Source organism: Hibiscus syriacus, unplaced genomic scaffold (assembly GCF_006381635.1).
Source record: "Hibiscus syriacus cultivar Baekdansim isolate YM2019G1 unplaced genomic scaffold, ASM638163v2 tig00109926_pilon, whole genome shotgun sequence".
NCBI classification, from domain to species: Eukaryota; Viridiplantae; Streptophyta; class Magnoliopsida; order Malvales; family Malvaceae; genus Hibiscus; species Hibiscus syriacus.
Genome location: NW_024062532.1, coordinates 429,468 through 455,240, shown reverse-complemented (window position 1 = coordinate 455,240; position 25,773 = coordinate 429,468). Strand labels below are relative to the sequence as shown.

Below are 25,773 nucleotides of genomic sequence, written 5' to 3'. Positions count from 1 at the left end.
GATCGGCGCAGTTTCACGGTCAGTGAGGGACTGTGTTTTGATCACGGTGAAGAGACGATTCTGATGGTGTCAATGGTGACAGTCGCGGACCGACGATGGTTGATTGACAACATAATATGTAAAATTTGGAGTGTTTTAATTATAATAATAATTTTTAAAATAAAATAATTTTTAAATTTTATATGCGTTGGATGAAGGTTAAATTTAACGTCGTTACGGTCTATACATATAGCGTTTAAAACTTTAGATATCTATTATTAGCAAACCAATTATTTAGGCTCCAAATCATTTTTTATGTATAGTTTAGGCATTAAAAAGGAGTATAATAAACCTAATTAGAATAATGGTTTTTATTATGCAATATTACTTAGGATAATAATGGATTGAGAGGGTAGTCAGATATAGACTTATTCAATGATATAATTTAGGCTAAAAAGATTATAGGAAATATAAGTATTAAAAAATAATTTGAAACCTAATTCATTTGTTATAATATATTTAAAATTTATCGTGTAATAAGTATTGTAAAAATAATAAATAATTAGAATTTATCATGTAGATATGATGAGTCTCATACAATTTTCATTCGCTGAAATGGTAAGTTTTAATTTATGTTATATGTTATAAAACTCGTCATATTTGCATAATGATATCTTCGTGTATTGTAACAAATGACATATATCCTAAATTAATTATCTGACAATTATATTTTTCCTAATTTTTTTTGCTCATATTTCCAGATTTTACTGGTTTGATACAATATTTTTTAAATAAATACATTTTTATAATTTAAATATAATTTTATATTTTTATTGAAAAGCTTTTAAAATTTGATAAATTTATATCTACCATAAAGTTTTATGTTCCGAACCCAAAGTGTTATTATTATGTGTGAATAATTTTTTAGTTAATAATTATTTATGAGTAGGAGAAAGGGTCAAATTTTGACAACAATTAGAAGTGTTTTACCTAACCAAGTTTTTAACTAAAGTTTTAATTGTGTATTCAAATATTCCCATCCCGTTTGTGTGATGCGAATAATAAACAAAATTAGGTGTAGATTTCTATTTATTTACTATTATTAAAAAACATTTGAAGAGAACCATCGAAGGTGTACATTTGATCATGATTTTGTCCTAATTTTGGATGTCAATCGCATCATTAAACAGCTCAAGCAAAGGGGTTATCATCAACTCTTCAAATCTCTAAGTGATTTGTTTTTATTTGGTTGTAATCTCGGTTTCAAGGCTTCATCTTGATTAATGCAGATCGACTCACGTTGCACGTTGAGTCTCCCAGTAAGAATTTTATGTTAACCTCTATTGTAAGATATTTTTTATTTGATCATCTGATTATGAAAAGTTATAAAATAATCATCTGAGCTAAAAAAATATAAGTTGGTCATTTAAAAACTTAACAAGACATGATGTTAATAATTAATAAAATTAGTATAATGATCAGTCAATGGTAACTTTTAAAAGGAAAAAAACAATGTAATTCTGAACTTATTTTGTATCCAATTTGGCCCCTAGTTTGAGGGGGAAAATAACTTAATCCTTTGACTAAATAAATATAAAATTGAGAGGTACGATGACAACATATGATACTAACGTGAGAGTCCATATATAATGATATGTAATTTAGTTTTAGAAAATTTGATCCTTAATTGATTTTTCATTAAAAGTTCAAATAGGTTGTTTAGCTTTTAAGAAAAATAAAAAGATTAATAAATGTTTTTAAAATTAAAATATTTCAATATTTAAAAAATAAATTAAAAGATGCTAAAATAAAATTTAAATTATTAAAAGATACTAAAACACTATTGAGATAATATATAAATTTAAAATATTACAAATATTAATCATTTTTTAATAGAGAAAAGGTTTTTGATTTTCTCTCTTCATTCTCGGTGTATTTCTACTTGTAACAAATTTAAAATCTAAGATGTCATATAAGACTATCGAGATAATTAATAAATTTAAAAACTCTAAAATTTTAATAGAATGTATTCAACCCTCTTTAAAGATCATAGTGTAAATTAAAATCGAACTAATAATATACTTTACATATCAAAATAATAGTAAGGTACTATGAATATATATGTTCGTCAATGTTAGTCGGATATTGTACTTTGAAGGCAGGTGTTGAAAATCCCTTAACCGTGACGCTTCTATGACATTAACAAAATCTACTCATTTATAAACGAAAACATTTGAACGTTGATATTCATGTAGCTCAATGGAACACATCCGCTCTACTAAAATTCATGTAATCCATAAATATAATCATGCGATGCAAGTATAAGCAGATAGCCAAGAACATAAACATATATCACCACTATTTAGGATATTTTGCTTACCAACATTCATTAGTGTACCACATAAAAGCATAAGCACAACGATGTTGTCTTGATTTTTTTTGGACATTAAAATATTCACACCAAAATGATGTCGTTTTGGTATGATACTCACGCCATCAGTCGCTAGTTATGTTATTGTGATGTTAGTAATTTAATGGTGAAGTGCCATTAGGGATGACAACGGGTCGGGTTAGAGTCGACCCAACACGACCCGAAAATATGCATCTTCCACTTGAACCTGATCTGACAAAAAAATTTAATATCCGTTCCGAAAAATATATATTTTCCACCGAATCCGTCCCAACCCAATAAAAATAAGGATTTAATTAAAAAATAATGATTTTTAAAATAAAACTACATTATTATCATCAGGTCGGAGATTTTGCACCATTCACCTGAAATTCAAACCCAATCTGAAATCGCTTTTTAAAAGATTCAACATGATCCGACCCGAACTTGTATTTTTCTTTTAAAAATCCGACCATATCGGATCGGGACGAATTGGAACTCGTCATATTCGAGTTAAATTTTCATCCCCAAGTATGCATCCTCCGCTCGAACCGATCCGGCTCGAAAATTTTATAACCTCTACCCAACTTGAAAAATATATATCCTCCATTGACTCCGACCCGAACCGAACCGAATTTTTAGAGTATAAATCTATCATGACCCGATAAAAAATAAGAATTTAATTAAAAAATAATATTTTTTTAAAGAAAACTACATTATTGTCCTCGAGTCGGGTCGGCTCGAAGTTTATGCACGCTCCAAGCGAATTTGATCCGACCCGACATCCCTACTTAAAAAATCCAACCAGACACAACCAAAACTCGGATTTTTCTTTTAAAAACCTAACCCTATCAGATCGGATCAAGTCAAGTTGAAACCCATCAGATTTAATTTAAATTACCATTCTTTTTTAAGTGTCATAATTAAAATAAAAATAAAAATTCAATATTATAATCGATCAATCGAAACTTTAATGGTATAAACAAATCAACACTCAAGTTTGATGGTATTTTAAATAGTTTTCCCTAGTAATAAATGGTAAAGTTAGGCAGGCCAAGTCTTTTTTTCTCTAAAAATATGGTATAGAGTTCCGAATATTCCGCTGATATTCAACCAGAGTATTAATCACTGTCGAGTTGGCTTCTCCAGGAAGCTTAATTAACAATTTAGTTACATATTCAACTAATTAATGTAAACTTCTTCATCAATGCCTAAAAGACCTGATTTTGCTGACTATATCTCTGACTTCTTCCACTTTGACAAATCAACCACCGTTTCTATTTCTCTCTCTACTTTAATACTTTCTACTTTATTCTTCTCCACTTTAATAAATATAACTTATTTTATATGTAAATTTTTAATTTATAAATTCGTCACTATCTACGTGAGTATTTATCTACAAAAGCACAAATCAATTTATTTTGATAGTTAAAGAAACCTTTATTATTTCTACAAGTTACGAGTTTGGGTACCAACAGATGCAGTAAGGTCATTCAATGTTTATTGTCAAATGATTGAGAATATTTAGAATATATACTATTTTGTAATCACCTTAGTTTAATAAAAAAAATATTTATCTACAAGACACCATATGTACAAAATTTTTCTTAGATGGTCCCCGACTATAGGGTATTGCTTTATTTAGTCCACTGGTTATTAAAAGTTACAACATGATCCTCTGAATATAGGACATTACTTTATTGAGTTATTTGACTATTAAAAGTTATAAAATGGTCACCTAACTATTCACATGTATCAAACTAATCTTTTTTGTTAAAAAATGATGACCATTTGAAATGAACGTAAACATATTGACTAAGATATGATAAAATATGATATCATAATCATTTTAGTTGTATTTTTTGGATCGAATCTCTGTTTATATTATATAGTCGAGCCAATGTTTGAAAGCAATGATGGTGCAAATAGACATCACTAAAATATAATTTTATAATATCTTAATCAAAATATTAACATCCAGTTCAGACAGACGTCAAGTTTTTTAATAGAAAATGACAATTTTGGAACATATGAATAGTCGGATGACCATTTTGTAACTTTTAATACTCATGTGACTATTTTGTAATTTTTAATTGTAAGGGAACTCAAAAAATAATGTCTTATATTAAGGGATCATCTTGTAACTTTTAATAGTTAAAGGACCCAACAAAACAATGTCATATAATCGAACGAGCATTTGTGTACTTTACCCTTAATTTTATTTAGGAATTATTAGAATGTGATAATATCATATATAACATAAACTCCAGAGTCAATGAAAAATTCAACTAACATAACTACGAAAAAAGATACAATCTTCACCATCGAAATGAGACCAAACACGAATTAAATTACTTCAGTAGTTAAAGAAATTGTTGTTATTTTTAAAGGTCTCGGATTTGAACATCAACGACTGTAGTATGAGTGATTGAGAGTTCATTATCAAATGATTGAAAATATTTAAAACATGATCACCTTAGCTTAATTGAAAATGAAGAAAAAAAATCAAAATGAAAAATGGGACAACTTTAATGTGGATAAGTGGGCAGGGACCATGGGAGAATCCATCAACTTTTACAAAATGAATAATGATGTTAGCAATAGCATGCTCAAACTTTTCAATTGCCCACCACAATAATAATCATAATTTTTTTTCTTTCGGAAAAAAGGTTGATTTAAGTGGTAAATAGTTTGATATTGCTTAAGTAAGGTCTCGAGTTTGAGTTATTGTGTATGTGGAAAATTTTTATTGGGAGACGTACCCACCAAAACCAAGTGTGCGAAGCAAGTCAATCCGGATTAATCAAGGTGAAGCTTTGAAATCGAGAGGGCAATAAAAAAACACACAAGCGCATGTTAGCAAGCTTATAACAGGAAGTTTATCATCTTGGACTGAGCATCCATTGCATCCCAGATGCAAGTTTTGGAAACCCCAAAAACCCATTTTAAATTTGCAAGAAAAAGGAAAGATACCAAACCCCAACACCATACAGAAATTGAACATGGAAGAAAAAAGAGTGTGAGCAGGAAGGAATTTGTAGTTATTCACTCGTGCCCATGTGCTACATGCAGCAATCGGCATCCCAAAATTTGGCCAACTTGTCCATAGATTATGAGTGTGAAGAATCTATGACGCATATTCCTTTCCTGGTTCCACTCCATCATGCATCAACTCAAAACATTTTACTACGAGTGCATGTTTACACATTAAAAAAAAAGGGTTTATGAGCCCCAGCGCTGTAAGTCCACACCTACTAGAATGGATTGAAGATTGGGCGAGGACAGTCATCATTCATGCATTTAAAATTATCATAAATTTTAATTTCTTTTTATATATTTTTTATTGAAAATATATTTTCGTTCACTATGTAATTTTATAAATCCAAATTTACATCCTCTAAATTTAAATTCGTCATTCTAATATAATATCCTACGTACGTATTTGTGCACACTTGTGTAGAATAGATTCTTCGACACCAGACCCAATTTTGACCTATTGAAACAGCTGCCCCCTAATTATTGGACTGACCTGCTGTATAGTTCCATAAACTAGTGAAGATATGGAACACAAATAATTATCCGAGATCGAATGAAAAAAATAAAATACATTTTGCTGTTGTTTTGATTACCTTTAGTATTTATAACAGATTCAACCACTTTTTTGATGTCGTTTTTTTTCATTTAAAATGTTATCATTAGAGTTTTAATTTTTGCTTGACGTAATTATCAAAATTAGCCCTTAGCATTCATTAAAATGATCATGTTAGTCTCTAGTATTTTCATCCTCATATTTTATTTTAGGTTAAAAATTTATAATGTTTGATTAAATAGAATGAATCAAGTAACGACCTCAGTGGTAAAAGAATTGTTGTTATTCTTTGAGATTCCGAGTTTGAATACCAAAAATACTAAGGGTGTGAGCATTTAATATCAAATAATTTTAGCATTTATTAACTAATGATTTTCATCCCTAAATAGAACTTTTAATCTCAAAATAAAACATTAAGAGATTCAAATAATGAAAGAATACTTTAAAATAATTATTTAGTCAAAAAATAATAACTTTTTGTAGGTAAAAAGGTAATTTTTGTCAATGTAGTAAATTTAATTTATCATTTTCATTTCTATCGTATTTTTACATTAATTTAACATTCATAATTCCTTAATTACATTATTGCATACCCTATTCTAACTCAAAACCCTAAACCCTAAATCATAAACTATAAACTATAAACCCTAACTTATGATCTATAATTTAAGATTCTAAATTAAAAGTATTTTTTAATAACAATAGATAATTACTTTTATCCAGCCGACGTTTATTTCAATGGCGAGGAGGCGTCTACTGACGACGTGAGAGAGGCGTCCTTCAGGCACGTGGCTAAGTTTGTGTGAAGGTTTGTTTGGTTGGGAGATTATTATTATCACAGTGGCCGAACTAAAGAAAGGAAATAGATAACCCTATAACCAAACATACACCTCAAAACCCTAATCCGCAACATTCCCACATATATAACTAAATAACTTGTAAACGGGAAGGGCCGAGTGGGACAAAGAGAGAAGCGGAGGTTGTGAAAATGCAGATCTTCGTGAAAACCCTAACGGGTAAGACCATTACCCTGGAGGTCGAATCCAGCGACACTATCGACAATGTTAAGGCTAAGATTCAGGATAAGGAAGGTATTCGCATCTCTTTTCCTTGTATTTTTTTTTGCTTCCTATCTCTGCTTTAGGAGTGAAATTTGTTGATCGGGTGGATTCGATGTCTTATATTTTCCGGTTAAAATTTCGTCAGGTATCCCGCCTGACCAGCAGAGGTTGATCTTCGCCGGAAAGCAGCTCGAGGATGGCCGTACTCTTGCTGACTACAATATTCAGAAAGGTACATATTGGTTGTTATTGGCCCTGATTTGATTCTCGAGAAAATTTAACTCAATTTTAGACAGAATATATTAAAAGTATTTTGATTTATTTTGTTCCAGAACTTTGACTCAAAATGGTGGATATTTTTAGATATTGTATACCTGTTGAGAAAGCGATAGAAGTAGCTGAATAGGATTCTATAGCAGTCAGTAGAACTATATTAGCAGTATTTAGACGATTTTATAGGATCTGTGTAATGAGAAAAAATGGTTTCATGTTTGGGATGGAAATTGGGGTGTTGAATTGAAAGCCCGAGCTCCCCCTTCCTATATCTGACGTTTATTGTAGTTTTGTCTTTATCCCGATGCTTGAAGTGAATGTTCGAATGGAATTTTGTAGAGTCAACCTTGCATCTTGTTCTGAGGCTTCGTGGTGGCATTATCGAGCCTTCTTTGATGGCATTGGCTAGGAAATACAATCAGGACAAGATGATCTGCCGCAAGTATGTGTACATACACCTTTCTCTTGCCCATAATTTTAATTGTTTATAATCTCAATTTACGAAGTTCATTCAAAGTGAATTTTTCATTGGCATACCATCGTTTATATCTTATTCATACATCTAGTTAAGAATTTCCCTCTGCATCCTGCCTATTAGTGGTGAATTTAGAAATTAGTTTTGGGGGAAATAACCCTTTTTATTAATTTTGCAAACTGATCATATTTTGTTATTGTTCTCATGACTACATATATACGACATATATCTTTTGAGTCTCCTTTCTTGGGAAAGATTTAAATTTTTTAAACTAGCACACATGTTTAAGCCAAAGAAAGAAAAAACATTCTTCATTAAATACCGTATAAAATAGAAAACGTGAAAAGATTTAAAAGCTTATATATATATATATATTCCAGTAAAAGTTGATAATTTGGAATGTTAGTGGAATAAGATAACTACAAGGGCAACAAAGTTATGTGAAAGTATGCATTTCTAAAATGAAAAGACATAAAAATACAATCATATATTTTTTGACTTGTAAGTCATAAATTTTGAGCTGCTAATGTAATTTAATTTAGTTTAACATATACATATATATATATATATATATATATAATTGTTTATGTTTTATTAACTTTAAAATGTCAAGTCTTCTGCCGATTCTATGTGGGCAGAACAATACCATATCACTGCGTATAAAATTACATTTTCTTTATAAAATGGGGCTTGCGTTTAGTGCATAAATCTTTTCCGAACTTCCGTACTGAAAATGTGCTGATGAATGGAGTGATATCCATGTTGTAGGTGTTATGCTCGTCTGCACCCACGTGCTGTGAACTGCAGGAAAAAGAAGTGTGGTCACAGCAATCAGGTAAACCATCAGTTTCCGTCCTATTATTTCATTTTTGTGAGCCGCCACTCTATAAGACTTCGTCTTGTAGAACTCATTGGTGCTTGTGCTCTTTCGTTGCATCCGATTGACATTCACTATTTCTTGGTAACGACAGTTGAGGCCAAAGAAGAAGATCAAGTAGATGCCAATGTTGAGGGAGGAAATTCTGCTTTTACTGTTAGATTCCTGGGTTTTTTTTAGGACGGCACAGTTCTGAAAACAAGAGATCATGACTATCTTAAAGTTGGCTTTAAGTTGAGCTTGAAACTCGTGTTTGTGATTCTGTTTGACATTTGATAATGAATTGTTGGTTTTTGATACGATGATGGTGTATTTTCTATGTTTTGATGCTCTCTGTTGCTGTGTAAACAAAACACTCTTAGGTTAATGCTCAGTTAAACGTCTTGTTCAGACTATCGTCAAATTTTTAATATGAAATGAAAAAAAAATTGGAACATATGAATGGTTAGATAATCGTTTACTTAATAAAACAATGTTTTATAGTTAACTTTTAATAGTTGAAGTCATCCTATATTTGAAAAAAAGATTTTAGATTTTATCACTTATTCAAATAAACTATTTTGAGGATAAAATAAATAAACATATTTTCTATTTTCCATATTATTTTATAATATATATATTTTAATATCTATTTTAACCTCTACTATCACATATTATTTTCAAGTCATATTATTTTGAAGTAAATAATGCTGTTTTTAATAAGTGATCATTTTAATCTCTATTTTTCATACTATTTTATAAAAATATTTAATAAAAATAGTTTCTATTTGCCATATCATTTTCTTATTTCTTTCCCTAGGTTATGGCTCACATCTCTTAAATAATCTAAAGATTAGAATATAATTTTTTAATAGTTTTAAGTATATTTGGCCGGGTTGGTCAAATTATTCATTTTTGTATCATGTTTCCTAAAGTCATAGGTTTTAGACCTACTAAGAAAAAGAAAGATCTAGAACCTATGACCTAAAAGAATATGAAAAAACAAAGACATAGTTTAACCAACAGACCAAATGTGCTTGCTCGCTAAATATATATTTTTAAATGATTCAATCAAATGATTCTCATTTTTTTCTATTAATTTTTGGATAAACTACACGTTTAGTACCTAAACTATCAAACTTTCAATTTTTCAAAATCATACCCAATATTTAGATTTTGTTTCATTTTAGTACCCAACCGTTAAAAACTTAACGCGTTTAGTACCTAAATTATCGGTTTTGATTTATTTTAGTACCTGAATTTTTTTTTTCAAAACTTAACATTAATTTTTTAACAGATACTAAAATGAAACAAAAATTAAACTTTAGTTATAGTTTCGAAAAAAATGAAAGTTAAAATACTAAAACATATTAAAACTGATAGTTTAGGTACTAAAAACATAGTTTACCAAAAAATCCAACGGCTTGATCACCGTTGAGACAACTCCAATGACGCAGCCTAACTGACTAAAGAAGGTCCTGCCATCATTTGAGCTCAACCTTGCGAAGAATGAGAATACTGCTTTCACAGAGTATGTAGGACAACTGCAGCAGAGCATTATCCTGTATAAGAAAATAATGGAACTTTGAAACGATTATTTTAATCACTAATAGCAAATATATTGCCGAGATTCAACCAAAGAGAAGACAAAAGAACCAAAGTTAGCCCCTACACATGTATGCGCCTACCAAAATAAAAACAGATCATTAGAGGCAGACAAGTATTGGAACGGCTCTACAAAATATGAAAACCAGGGTATTAGCATTAGCCATGTTTACATCGTTTATGCCCCTCATGTTCTGTCTAGCGCTGGCCGTACGCCGAGTTTCTGAAGCCTTCGCCTGCACCGTCTTCCGAGCTATCTTGTCTGTTCCCTTGAATGTTCATGAAATTGTTACCGATCCCAGCTTGCACCCCATGATATGTGCCACCGGGGGCAGCGGATCGTAACCCCACTTGTGGCTGGTTCAGTTGCTGCTGTTGGAGATACATCGTCTGCTCAGGTTGCTGCTGCTGCTGCTGCTGATCATTCAAATGGTAAGGCAACTTTGGAGCTAAGAAACCTGAATGCTGCTTAGCCATTACAGCTTGTGAAGACTGAACATGTTGCTCTTGCTGCATCGCGGGTTGTTGAGGCATCTGCAACATTCCACAAATGAGTTCAAATAAAATGCATATTGGCTTATCCAAATATATTAAACCAAAGAAAGCTCCAAGACACAACCTGGGAAGATGCCGATCCCTGTGGCTGTGCATCAGCAATTTTAGCTAGATACATTAGATTCTGCTGCAGTCTTGCTTGATACCTGAATCATTTTTTAAAAAATGAGAACAGACATACTGATTAACCGACTGCATTACTCACACAGACTTAAATACACAGATCTACCCTAGTTCTTCCACCATGGTGGTCACTGTTCTTCAGTTCCTTCAATTATAGGCAAACCAATGGTAAACAATCATTCATCTCATCTTTAAAATACAGATGACCAAGTGTTAATGGCCATGTATATGTCGTTTTCAAGTTTTTTCCCCATCAACTTTTAAATGCATCTTTGATAACACAAAAAGAAAGCCTACAAGTTGGGCACTAAACTAGCACTAAATTGCACATGCAACTTAAAAACTTAATTACCCAAGAATAATGTTTCTGGTGAAGAACTCGATCTCAAAGATTCGCCAACCAATAGGAGGCCTAGTAAATTCACAAACTTTCCCTAGCAGTTAAAGGTAAAATGAAAGAAACACGGGAGAAACTGTGAAGCACAAAAAAGGGCCTATAACAACTGGTATAATGCTGTAAGTAATGGATGAATGAAAATGATCTAGCCATTGTCTCGACAACAAAACTGGACAGCAAAGGGTCTATAACAATTGGTATAATGCAGTAATGGATGAATGAAATTGGTCTAAACATTCGACTTGACACCAAAAACTGGACAGAAAAGGGCCTATAACAATTGGTATGATGCTGTAAGTAATGGATGAATGAAATTGGTCTAAACATTCGGCTCGACGACAAAAACCGGACAGCAAAGGGCCTATAACAATTGGTATAATGCAGTAATTAATGGATGAAAGAAATTGGTCTAAACATTCGGCTCGACAACAAAAACTGGACAGCAAAGAGCCTACAACAATTGGCATAATGCCGTGAGTAAAGAATAAGAGGAACGATGTTCAAAAAGGGTGACTCACGAGGTACTCTCAGCCATCTTTCCCTGGTTTTGGTTCTCCATTATGGCCATAATCAACTCCTTATTCTCGTCCAGGTACTACAAGAAACATGATCCATTATCGTATCAATATTCACATAAATTACATACAATTTTTTTCCCAACAAACAAAGAGAAAACTTCGAAAATCAACAAGGGTTCACAGTTATTTTAACCAGTGCAACTAAGAAAACAAATGACATGATTGTGAAACTGTGGTAAATATGATCAAGAACGCCAATAATCCAAAAGAATCTTAATTTGATAACAAATGGTACATAGAGAAAACAATGCATGCAAAACCCATCAATAGAAACACATTAGATATAAAGAAAGGTCAATGCTGTAAAGAACAAAAAACCTTTTGAATCTGCTCAGTGGTGATGTTCATCAACTGTGGTGGCTGCTGCATATTTTCCTCTTCAGAATCGCTCACGAACAGGAAAAAGAAGAAGAAAGGAAAGGAACCCAGACCCTAAGTTTTCTTTGAAACGGAGGAAGTGGGGGCAAAGTGGGCTGTTTTGCTCTACACTGAAACGTGTAAATATTGCACTCTCCTTTATATACAATGGCTTGCAGCCTCTAATCAACAAGTCACAGACTAATTTTTAACCCCCAAGAGAAAAAAAAAAGTTTTTGATTAATCTTGTGACTAACGTTTCTAACCTTATATTCGAACCGTCAGCTGTATTAATTTTTTTTATTAAATAATACATATTATGATATAATGATTTTAAATTTTTTATTTAAAATTATATATATATATTTTTAAAAAGAAAAAGCAAATTTTGAAATAACTTTAAAACTTTGAAAACATTTATTTCAACTCCTAAATCCACACCACCGTCGACCTTTTCTATCGAAAAAACTCACCCAACTTACATCCTTCGATGACAAAAACCCCTATAAAATTGTGTCTGATCGATGACGAATTGACGTTTTATATCTCGTGAATCCTAGGATAAAAATCGCGATCATATGCGATTTCAACAGCTAATAGGCAACAACTACGACGACATATGATTAAGAGTATGGTGAAAACTACGTCAGCGGTGGTGATCGTGGTCGGAAAGGGCGACGACGGCAAGTTAAGATTAGGATTTGAGGATTTTAGAGTTTTTTTATAATTTAAGAGAAATTAATTTTTTATAAGTATAATAATATTTTTAAAAAAATTCAATTTCAAATTATTAGATTGTGATACATGTTATTTAACATAAAACATTATTTTCGTTGGTGGTACAGTCATCTAAATTGATATCGTTTATAACTTTTGACACTTGAATGGATAAAAAAACTTTAAATACCTATTCGAGAAAAAAATATATAGTTTGAGCAGTTAATTTTGGTATTAATCCTTTTTTAAAAGCAAAAATATAGACTAACAAGAGGAAGAAGAGAAAGGAAGGAGCAACATCAAAGATGAGGTACTTGTTGAGGGTGAGATTGGCTTCATTCTTCACGGGGGCAGCAACGGCGTCGTTTCTGGGATTCTACGTCCTCTACAAGGATTACAAGGTTGCCCATGAATCCATCACCCAACAGGTACTCCGTACTTCCCCTTTCCCCCTTTTTTCTTTCATAGCAGCTGCCCTACCTTTCGATTTCTTATGTAAATCATGGATTAATTTCTGGGTATTCGGATTTATGCTCATCTGTAAACGTTTTTGAAGGCATGCGAATGCTTGGGAAACTGATTTCCTTTGTAAACGAATATGTCGGTTGTTCTGGCATAAAGGGATAGCCTGTTTCAGATCTCTGTTAGATTGAATTTCATGGTCTGAATTAACCCAATCGTAGCAGGCTTATGTTGTTTGGTAAGGGAAGAGAAAAATGATATCTTGGGTTTAAAGGTTCGATTTTCATGCATAAGGGCTTTGACAAGGCAAATCCTAGTAAAATGATCCTATTACTCGATACTCACATTTAGACTCTCATTCCAATGAGTCTCCACTTCCTCTTGTGACCTGAAATAGATTAACTGAATGTTCATAGGCTAGTGATTTATGGTGAATTACCTATGTTCTACTGAACAGGATACTAAAAAAATGAATAGTTTCCTGTTTGTTGGTTGAACTGGTTCAGTGTCTTTAGCTATGCTGTGTGCTTATATTTCATATTTTCCCCTTTGTTTCAAGCTGAAAAGTCTTCATGAGCCCCTGGATCGGCGGATATCTGCTCTGGAGAGTTTGAAACAAGGTGAAACTTCACAACATGCGGAAGCAGAAGAGTATAATGTTTCCTAACAGTGAAATTGGTTCCTTTCCTTTGATTCTCCTTTCGGACCTCTTATGATAAACAGATATTTGTAGCTGAAGTTTTGTGTACTTCTTTATGGGAATACTTCGCCAGTTGACATGATTTCCCTCGTTTATTTGGTTTTTCTTTAATGGATGGAACAGTGACTGCATTTTGAAATTGATTGAATTCAATTTGTGGTTAACTTGATGAATTGCTTTGTTATATCTTGCCTGTTATTTAGTTGTTAACTGATTAATTATACCATGATTATGGAAATATTACCGTTGTTTCTATCTATACATTTTCATAGCACAACAAAGAGGGCTGTTGCTTAAATAGTTTGTTCATTCTATGTTCTATTTCCTCTAAAATTGCTTGTTTAGCTATTCCAAAAGAGCCCCATCGAAGAACATGAGAACCTACCGACGACGGTAGCTGGAAAAATAATTTGGATCTGCAGCTTATTGTTTTACAATTTTGATTATGAAAATTAGTTGTGAAGGATTTAAAATAACACATTCCTTATTAGTAAGTAATTGAGAGAAGTGTTAAGCTCAATGGACTCTAATGTTCCAGAAATGTTTCTGTTGGATTACCATGTTGCTCTGGAACTGGAAATGACTGATGTTTTTCGAAACATCCCACTTTGTCCTTCTCTATTGTTGAACTCAAGGGCCTCTGCTTCGGTGCACTTTGGGACAGAAACCGAGCCTTAGCAGATAATGTAGCTGCGATGTAGTTTGGAATTCCTGCGGAAACACCAGCATTGTTACCACTCATTCTATGGTGTAAGACTCTGAGTTGGGCGTATGAGCTGGGGATGGGTGGCTCTTCTCTTCTTTAAGGTAGCGAGGGCTAGCTGAGTACATTTGGAGAGCTTCCTTTGTTTTCTGCAAAATGGCTGGAATCTCCTCCAGTGTTTTCGGGTGCTCGTCTCATTGTACCCATTCATCGACATTGCAGCTCTCTTCTCTACACCGCACCACAAGGCCATTTAGAAAAACAAAACATGTCATCTTTATGAAAGTAGTATTTCTTACTATGGACATTTTGTCGACAAGATGCGAGCAACGTGCTGTTGGGTCCTTGGGATCACTAAATACGGATTCTGTGCTTCCCTCATGCACAGAAAGCTTCTTGCGTTGATTGCACATGCGAGCTTAAACTCGAACCATGGCCTCCATGCATTGAAGCGTGATATTTGCTCGCTTTCGAACACTGTGGCCTTTCACCAAGGCTTGAAGCTTCACTAGCCCCTTTAGTGCCCTCCCATTATAAATCATGTGAATGTCGTAACTATTCCAGTTTCAATCTCAAAAGCTATTTGTCAAAACATTGTCAAATTATAACTAAAATTATTATCAATGTATAATTTTTTAAAATAAACAAATATCGTATTATATTAAAGCCCGTCGTAAAATAACATTCTCAATTATAAATGAAATGAGAATTACAAATCATTAGTGTAGACAATAATTTTTCAGTTCATTTTATTATTATTAATTATTAATTTATTATATTATTATTATTAAATAAAAAATAAATATTACAAACCCATTTTACAAGATCCCCGAGCCCATTTACAATTTGAAGCCCAACAGTGACCTAGAACCGGCCCAGACCAGATGGAAACCCTAAACCAATTTAGGGTTTCAGCTAGGGTTTTCAAACCCTAGCTCCCAGCCGTCGCTTCTAGAAGGCTCAAGCTGCCTCTCCAGCTTCCAGACGCTGCTGCCAACGCCTCCAGTGCCAGATGGTCCAATCAGTCGCTGTCGACGCTGCTTTTGCCATGCCACCTCGCCGCCGTAGATTCCAGAACACCAGATGGCAGCCCGAATCGAGCTCCATGGTGAGTCACGAGCATAGCTATGGTGACTCACCTAGACATCCCTCTCGGGACCGGTCCAAACGAGAGCCTCGGTGGTGGCTATAAAAGCCACCCCACCTGCAAGAAAGAAAGAAGACAGCCACAGAGAGCAACAGAGGACGACAACAAACAAAACAGAAAAAAAAAACAGAAAACGAAAGGAGGACAGCCAGCAAACAGGAGACAACAACATCAACAGCAAGCAATCCAACCACCATCAAACAACAAAATAACGAGATAAAAATCGAAAGAAACCTTACCGAGGAAAGCCACACCACCACCGGAGTAACCACGCGCCTCCACGCTCCACAACAAACCTTCGAAAACCGAAGGTATTTTTGAAGATTTGCTCCGATTGAGAGCTTTTTAAGGTAAACAAATACCAGAATCGTCATTAGGACGATCCGATCTACGTTATGATATAAAGTTTTATTTTCCGGCCACCGGAGGCGGTGGCCGGCGGTGAGGTTGACGGTGGCTATCGGCGCCGGAATTCCCTCCGGTGAGGGAATTAAGAGAGAAGGAAGAGAGAGCTTCTTCTCTCGTTTTTGAGAGAAGAAGAAGAAGAGAAGAATGAGCTGCTGGCCCTTCGGGCCAGCTATGAATGGGCTTAAATAGCCCTCCCCAAACGACGCCGTTTTGGGGAGGGATCTGTCCGTAATTAACAAAAAGATTAATCTCGTCCGCCATCCCTTTAATTTGTAATCTTTACCTTTTAGTCACTGAATCAAATTTTGATCCTTTTAATTTGGTCTCTACATTTTATTTATTTATATTTTAGCCATTAACCGTATATATATATATTTAGGTAAATATCAAATTTAGTCCCTCATGGTTTATTAATTATTATTTTAATACCGATTTTATATTTTTTAATTTATTTTAATTTATTATCCGAATTTTATATAGTTTTATTTTAGTCACTAAATTAATAAATAAGGAAAATAGCATGTTTAATCCCTGAAATTTTAAATAATTAATATTGAATTAGGTTTTTAATTTTAATTTTATTATAATTTAGTCACTAATTTTAAATATTTTCATTTATTTTACTGCTTTTAGATATATAGTTCTAATTGTATTTTTACTATTTTAATTTTACTTGTTTATATATTTAAATATTTTTTTTATTTTTTTTTTCCATAAATTATTTTAATATTTATTTTTCAATATCGAGGAAAAGGGCAGTCTTAATACAACTGGATGTCCTATTCTGGTATTTTAAATATTATATAAAATTATAATTTAATTTTATTTAAATTATTATATTAATAGTTATTAATATCGAAGAAAAGAGCTGTCTTAAGACACCTAGAAGTCCTTTTCTGATATTTCTAAATAAATAAACATTTTATTTATAAATATATATAAATTATTTTTTTCTCATAATTATAATTTTGAAATAATAGGATAATAAATTAAATATATTTTGAATTTTTAAATTTCTAATAATAGAGACAATTTATAATTAAAAAGTACCAATTTTTGGGCGTTGTAGGGGTGCTAATCCTTCCCTAAACGTAACCGACCACGAATCTCTTTTTATTATTAAAAAGAACGAATTTTTGGTTATAAACGCAGATCAGTTCATCTTTTAACTGATGTTTTCTTAAAAACTCTGTTAAAAGATAATTTTTAGGTATTCGACCTACCTAACCCAAAAGGCCGATGGCGACTCCCAAATTATTTTAAAAACCATTTATTTACATCAATTTCCCGCCAAGTATATTATTTCGTGCCCGGACGAAATCCGGTTACGACAGCTTGGCGACTCTGCTGGGGATTTGTCAAACTTTAAAATCAATTATAAATTGTCTCTATTAATTAGAAATTAAAAATTCATTTATTTAATTTTTAATTCTTTTCTTTCAAATTTTTATTATTTATTATTTTTATATTAATATTGCTTTTTTTATTCAGGTATTAATTATTTTATTTATCTGTTAGAGGTTTGAATATTTCTCCTCACACACAACACTTGCATTGCATAACATAAAGCTCTATAATTGAGCTTGTCCCTTTTAAGTGGGAGTGAAAGCGACGTCTTCGTGAGAATTTATTCTCCGTGTCAGACCTAGCAAGTAACTTTCGGGGTTCATATGCTCTATGTCTTCGTGAGAATTTATTCTCCGTGTTAGTCATAGAGAAATGTATCCCCTCGAATTGAACTCGGTCCGTTTAAGTCTGTAATGGACTAGGATTGAGGGTTGACAGCCCAAGGGGGCACTAACAAGGACAATTCGAGTACCCTTACTCCTAGAACTAAAACCCTACATGTAATAAAACTTAGAACTCCTCCTGATCTAAGACAGTACTGAACCTCTGTCCTTAGGTGTACACAAAGGAGAAATAAGTTTTAGCTTTTTTTTTTTTAATTTATTATTTTTTATGATTAAACGCATGCGAACTAGAAATCATGCGGTTAGGTTAATTTTTCCAAACAAAGCATGGAACTAGAAAGCATGAGGTTAGGATTTATTATATACCATGATAAATAAATTAACCATTTTATTCTTTTTTATTTTCCCATGTATGTTATTTTTGCTCTAATTTGTTTAAATTATTTTCTTCTGTTTGCATTGCATGATCATGGCATAACCAAAAGGTGTTGACTTGAAAGATTATTCATCAAATTAGAAAGAAATCGTAAATGGACAAAAAGTTTTATGATCAAACAAAATATGATGCGGCTAAGGAAAGGCATCCTGAAGAAACTACGAGGATCGAGGGAAGTTCTGCACACAGAGAACCGGTTATACCAAAAGTACTCCACAAAGATTCTGCCAGATTGATACCAAAAGCAGTCTATGGTAAGAGCATCAGTCAGGGCATTCAGAGTGGATGAGGCTTTTATGAAGCTCAAGCATGTTATTTGAAGGACTTGAACGACCAAAACAAGAAATTGAGCACATAAATAAAAACCATGCATGTAGATTTCCAGAAGATCAGTCAAACCTTTCAAAATGCTGGCCTAGGAAGCACCCCAGAAGAGTGGATCACAGGGGTCACCAAGCTGAAAAAGAGCTGCAACATATATGAAGATCTTGTTCAAGAACTTCTTGGACATAAAGGTTCTCTTACAAGGGAAAATGAGCAACTCCGAGAAGTGACACAGAAGATGAAGGAGAGTGTCATGAAAGAAGCTGCAGTCCAGACAAGCAATATGGCCCATAAGCTGATAATCTAACTTGGTTTTAGAGAAGAAAATGGGAAAGTTATTCCCTATATGTAAAGTTTTGTTGAAGTTAGGATTAAAAGTTGTCCCCTACATGTAAAAGTTTTGTTTGATGTACTGAAGCTTTTGTGTTCAATAAAATCTGTTCTAAGATGATCACTCTTAAGTAACACCTTTTCATACATGCATTTACATTTTGTATCTGTGCATTTTCATTTTGTATTTTTATATCTTTGAATTGCACATTTTGCATTCTTATTTTTTCATTTATGCATTTTTCATATTTTTATTTAATTACTGTCATGTACTTTAATTATAAAAACATATAAATAATTCATGAAAGGTTTCTGTAACAGTAAAAACCAAGATCATTCATTTATTTTACTGTACCATCATCATGAAAACAATGGAGCAATCTTATGAAGGACTACAAGACCATTGGCCAGAACCATTGACAGGGTTACCTCGGGATACAAGGAAAGAAGTTTCAGATTCAGTACCAGATGGATCAGATCAAATTATCCAGGGAATGGAATCTGATAAAGAAGATACAACTGTTATAGAGAAATCGTGCTATCAGATTGAAGAGTTGAGAAAGATAACATACCCTGGGGCATCCCACTCAAACCCAAAGAATAGCCTCATTAATTATTCACAATATGAGGAGAAAGTCAAGAGGACAGAGAAAGCAATCAGAAACATGAAAGATGTTAGTACCTACCACAAAGAATTAGAAGCAAGAGAGCTTAGCTTAGTTCCAGATTTGATTATTCCCCATGAATTCAAAATGCCTGATTTTGAGAAATATGATGGCACCAGTTGTCCCTTAATCCATTTGAGAATGTTTTGCAGAAAAATGGGAGGATATTTAAATTCTGATGACCTGTTAATTCACTCTTTCCATGATAGTCTTGTTGGCCCAACAGTAGTCTGGTATAATCAGTTGGCCCAAGAACAGATCAAGAGATGGGTAGATCTAGCTGATGCATTTTTGAGACAATATCGGTATATTAAAGGCTTAGCTCCAAAACGTATGGATCTTCGAAGAATAAAGAAGAAAATCAATGAAAGATTTCAAGAATATGCCCTAAGATGGAGAGGAATAGCAGCACAAGTTCAACCTCCCATAATAGAAGAAGAGATATCACGTATGTTTCGTGATTCCCTTCCTGCTCCTTTCCGCGAGTTGATGCAGGCAAATCCGACAAAGGAATTCGAGAATCTTGTGACAAGTGGAGATTTAATTGAGAATGTAATCAGTGAAGAAAACTTAAAAGTCACATCCAAGAGCCCGACTGATCAGAAAACAAAAGCTGATGATATGAATGTATGTCACATCCAGAATCCCCGCAACTGCAAAAGAAAAAGAGCAAGTAACTGTTCGGATCGACCAAAGAAAGTCATACGATCAAGAAAAACTTTGGAAGTGTTCCAAACTTCCATTACAGAATTGTATCCTCATTTGGTTAAAGGTCAATACATCACACCAAGACCAACTAAAATGACATCAAACCCTTCTGCTCATAGCTATGATCAAAATAGTATTTGTAATTTCCACTTAGGGGTAAAGGGGCATTCTACAGGAAATTGTAGGCCATTGTTAAAAGAAATTGAGATGCTTGTTGACAAAGGGGTTTTGACACAAGAAATGATCAAGAAATGGGGGGGCAAATGAAGAAAAGAACCCTGATCCTATTACATACCATTATAGGAGTAATGAGGCATAATAAATAAATAAGTGGAAGTGTTATCTACCACTGTAGTACTTTTCTATTTTCAGCATCTTGTTTGAACTTGTTTTGTTCCTTTCTCCGCTTTTTGTGTAATAAATAAATGTGTGTTGCTTATTAAGGTTATGAGCAAGGAATCAAGTCTTAACCTTAAGATTATTGAGTATCGAATAGATTAAATATCCTTTTAATTTTTCAAGAGTTATAGATTTATTGGCAAGTGATAAAATTATATCTTCAATATCCCATCCAACACCAATTACTCGACCTGTACCAAAACCAAATCCTGACACTACATTTATCTGAGACTCTGAAGAAATGTCTCTACCTGTTTTTGAGACACAAACATTAGATGTTTACCTTCTCGGGTAGAGTCGATTGATTGATGATACTACCTTCCACCATATACATGACTTTAAAAGTCACACATTTGTCCTTTCAAACACAAAACCATCATAAACCAAAAGACCTCAAAAGAACCAAACTTTCAATTATCCGTGAATCTTACTACAAGAAGAGACGAGATGAGGCATCATGGACCAACTCATTGATGATAATTTCGAGTGATTAGGGCATACTCAAAGAAGAAGGGGAAAGTGATTGATTGAAATAAATATATCATGCATTAATTACATTTTTTCATGTAAATAAAGTTAATCTTGAATATTCATCCCCCTGTGGATACCTCTTTTTACAAAGGTTTCTGTGTATGAGATGATGAACGGCATTGTTTCATTTATCCTTTAATATATATATATATATATATATCCTTTGTTGTCCCCATTTGAGCCTGAATAATTTTTCTTCTAATTCAACCCTAACCAAGGATCACCCTCTACATTGGGGGGCAAGGTAAAGGATATTGGCTCACAAGAATAAAGATTGTCAATACAGTTTTATTACGAAGACAAGTTTCCATGAAGTCATTAAAGTTTTGAACTACAAAGTATGTCAAATACAGAGTGCTTGAAGATCAATCCAATCAAGAATAATGGAAAACCTCCAAAATGCAAAAGGAAAAAGAGGTGCTCAAAGCAATTGAAGTATTATACTCATCCAGCAAAGAAAGAAGAAGAAGAAAAAGAAAAAAAAAAGAAAAAGGAAAATCGAATCAAGATGGGTGATTTATTGAGCCTCAAGTTACAAGGTTGATCAAGTACAAACAAGAAGAGCAAGAAATGCTGAAGATATGAGAAAATGGGAATGAATCCAAAATTTGGCAATCTAGAGGGATCCAAATGATGGAAAAATCCCCAACAAAGCAGATCCAAGTTAAGCAAGGCAAGGTGATGGCATCAAAATGAATTGATCCTTGGTTTGATTACCCTTAAACACTTATTTGGGGCCTTTTTATTCTTTTCTTTCGTAACCATAAGCCATGACCTATGTTACGTACCTGAAAAGTCCATTTTAATCATACATGGATTTCCAAGTAAAAGAGAATATCTTTAGAATTCATTCCGCCTCTCAAGATTGATTTTTATTTGCAAAAATTGGTTTTTAAAATCTTTAATACATGATATGAAAAATGATAAAAAGGGGGTTCAAGATGTAAATTTTTAAATAATATCTTAGAACCAAAGGAGGATTTGAGTTGAAAACCTGAAAAGGCGGCTCGAATATTGAATGGTGCAACAACGACATAAGAGACGATTTTAAGCTCTTAATAAAGCACCGCACATCCCAAAGACGTTCCTGAGAATAGGGAAACAAGAAGCATCTCTACAAGATGGGCATAACAACCATTTCTTCAAGCTAGTGTAAGCCGAAGCGACATACTGAACCAACTTGAAAGAACCTACTTTACCAGAATCCACCTACACCTCAAATCAGTCAATAATTTTGACACTTGCCATAGGACTATGATTTTTGAATGATTTAAAAGTGTAGTTGATTTATTTGATATTTATTAAATTCATTGTTTATGATCTGATTCTATTGTGAACCTAAGAAGGACAATACTTTGTAAAAGTCATTCATTCTTCAATAAACAAAGGAGGAAAAAACATTTTCAAACCTGGTAGTCTTAAATGAGAAATGTCCTTAAAGCAATTGTTGCTTATTCTACCTCTGTTGTAGAAAAAGAATGAACGAAGCCAGAATAATGAAGCACTTCACATTTTTGAAGGCAAGTGGTCCAAGAAGCCAGAAAGTCTGGAGAATTGAACTTGTGACACTCTCCTATGACATTATTAGCAGCTCATCAAGAAAGATCGTTTATCTCATACTGAGGGCAATAAGGATCACCAGACAGATTATTTTCTCCAACCATCAATTCATGTTCTCTAGAAGATTACATTATAGAACCATGAGCAAGTCACTACCTGCACTCTGGTTATACCGTGATGCTGGCTCAAGTCTTGATACATCATTGCTACTTCTTCTATGCCGATCACTTTCTTTGTCAAGATGATACCCATTATGTCCTTCAGAAGATTGCTGAATTTGAATTTGAGGACTTAGGGCACAGAATAAGATATTGGAACAGATTCTACACTTGTATGCTGTACAGGATTCCAAAAGTTGAGATAACCAGTTTTACCATCAACTAAACCTTTCCATAGTTAAGGAAGAGTGAGATATGGCAGTGTGTATTTTGGAGCAGCAGAAGAGACAGCTGTCGTAGCAGTCATTACAAGAAAATGCACCAACAAAAATCTTCTAGTTAATCATGATGATGTTTATGCTTCCGGTAAGATTGTTACACGGGATGCTACCGACAACAAGGTCGAATCCGCCAAATCTATTCATCAATTGCTCCAACCGATCACCATTCAGTTCTTGCACCTCTGTTTTCAAAGATATACTAAGACAGTAGAAGGCGATCTTTGCAGCACTGATTCCAGCAAAAAGAAACAAGACATTGATATCACTGGGAAACATGTCTCTAAACAGATCCTTATGTATGGTTTTTAAGGAAACCTAGAAGTATTTCCACCTCATCAGGTTCAAGTGGAGCAACTTTATTCCTTCCAACCCATACTAGATTCCATTTTCAGCACTCATTAAGAACATACTTCTGGACACTCGAAGGTGGCTCATTGTCATAAGCTTCAAGAGCCTTACAGATCCTTTCTGTCAATTTGGCACTTCCTGTACATGTTTATAAACAGTTCAACTTTGTTCTTGGATCCCAGGAAGGCCATCATTTCTTTGTCAATGGAAAAACATCAACACATGGAGGAAGCAGAATAAGAGAAATTATGTTCTCAATTGGCAGAATTATGAATATAGCCCTTTTCAGTGTAGTAGCATGAAAATACTTCGAATCTACAAATTATGGCTCTACATCGAATAAGTACTGTGATATTCCAGTCCAAACATTAACTGGAGCAAGTGCCATGTGCTCATAGTAGAAATAAGAAGACTCAATAGCATATTCTGGAAGTGTTCTTTGAGTTATCTGATCTGGTTTGGTATAAACCCCAAAAACCAATCATTAGATTTGAAAGATGAATTTGCTCATAGTAGAAAGAAGAAGACTCCATAGCATCTTCTTAGAGTGTTCTTTGAGTTATCTGATCTGGTTTGGTAACCAATCATTGGATTTGAAAGATGAATTTGCTCATAGTAGAAATAAGGAGACCCAATAGCATCTTCTGGAAGTGTTCTTTGAGTTATCTGATCTGATTCGGTAGGAACCCCAGAACCGATCATTGGAATTGAAAGATGACTTGCATGATCATCTTCATTAAGAAGCTTCTTTTCAAGCTTCATCTGCTTCTTCCTTTTCCACAAATCATAGTCCAAGTTTCGCTTTTGCTTGTAATTGGGATCAGTGCATAATGGCTTCCTATCTTCTACCATAAGAAGTGCATCAGTAACCTTAGCCATTTGATCAGCACATATAAAATCTGTCAATTCTGCAATTGATGAATCTGAACCACATCTCTCCATGGTTATTGAAGCCTCAGCCTCTGAGAATCCCATTTTTGTCAAGTATAACAGTTTACTCTCCTCATCAGAATCAGAATTCATGATTTCCTCGATATCAGAAGAACTATCAATATCTGTGAAATCATCCTGAAAGATCGCTTCATAATCAGATGAGTTGTTATCAGGATCAACATGTTGCATGGGTGCGGATTTTTGATGAGCTTGTACCATTGTATATGTAGTCTTGCCATTGCATCAGATTACTGTTTGCATAAATTGGTTTCTCTCCCACAGAAAAGTATATTTCAGAGATGGCCTTCACTGAAAGATGACAAGCCACTGTGTCAGCCTGGAATGGATTACCAAGCTATTTTTACTACTCTGTCTGACTAAATCCCTCTGGATACAGAAAATGGTCACCTCATTCAGAAGACACATATCTCAGACGTTTCTGTCAGAATGATTGAATACTTCTTAAGTTTGTGACAACATGAAGAAATTTCAGTTACTTGATAACACTACTGTTTAGTGACACCAGAATGAGAGTATTCAAGATAAATAGATTTGGGACACGAATAAAGCTACAAGTACCTACAACAATTCATTGTCAAAATTGGACCTCGTGGGGATCATGACATTCCAGTCAAACAGAGATTGAGAGTGAATAAGATAAATCTAGAGGGACATCTTGAGGGCCCATTTCAACCAGAAATAAAATATTGGGGCATTTTGAAGGCTCACAGCAATATGAATATTTGGGCATTCTTGGAGGCTCATCTCAACAAAAAGTAATGTTGAGCATACTTTTAACATCTGTATCAGCAAATATTGTGGCATTTTAAAGCTCACTTCAGACAGATCCATGTGGGGTATTTTGAAGACTCAGATTAACAAGAAGCAAATATTGGGGCATGCTGAAAACCCTTTTCAATCAGAATCAGGACTGTTGATGCATTTTAGACACTTGTATTAGCCAATGTTGGAGCATGTTGAAGGCCCATATCATCCTGTGTCGAGATCATTGATTTGAACAAATATTTCTAATGA

At 33.5% G+C, this 25,773-nt stretch overlaps 3 protein-coding genes across 3 annotated transcripts; 2 read left to right on the top strand and 1 right to left on the bottom strand.

Moving 5' to 3' along the window:
* Positions 1 to 6,889: 6,889 nt before the first annotated feature.
* LOC120210575 (ubiquitin-60S ribosomal protein L40) lies at positions 6,890 to 8,942 on the top strand. Its single transcript, XM_039209279.1, has 5 exons — positions 6,890 to 7,048; positions 7,164 to 7,250; positions 7,631 to 7,733; positions 8,535 to 8,601; positions 8,738 to 8,942. Exons 1-5 carry the CDS (start codon positions 6,946 to 6,948, stop codon positions 8,762 to 8,764), a joined length of 387 nt encoding a protein of 128 aa, XP_039065210.1. The 5' UTR covers positions 6,890 to 6,945; the 3' UTR covers positions 8,765 to 8,942.
* A 1,350-nt stretch (positions 8,943 to 10,292) lies between these two features.
* LOC120210587 (GRF1-interacting factor 1-like) lies at positions 10,293 to 12,404 on the bottom strand. Its single transcript, XM_039209288.1, has 4 exons — positions 12,199 to 12,404; positions 11,821 to 11,897; positions 10,847 to 10,928; positions 10,293 to 10,761 (listed from the first exon to the last, which is right to left on the bottom strand). The coding sequence occupies exons 1-4, from the start codon at positions 12,247 to 12,249 to the stop codon at positions 10,426 to 10,428; spliced, it is 546 nt and encodes a 181-aa protein (XP_039065219.1). The 5' UTR covers positions 12,250 to 12,404; the 3' UTR covers positions 10,293 to 10,425.
* An 813-nt stretch (positions 12,405 to 13,217) lies between these two features.
* LOC120210574 lies at positions 13,218 to 14,289 on the top strand. Its single transcript, XM_039209278.1, has 2 exons — positions 13,218 to 13,382; positions 13,976 to 14,289. Exons 1-2 carry the CDS (start codon positions 13,260 to 13,262, stop codon positions 14,081 to 14,083), a joined length of 231 nt encoding a protein of 76 aa, XP_039065209.1. The 5' UTR covers positions 13,218 to 13,259; the 3' UTR covers positions 14,084 to 14,289.
* Positions 14,290 to 25,773: the final 11,484 nt, after the last annotated feature.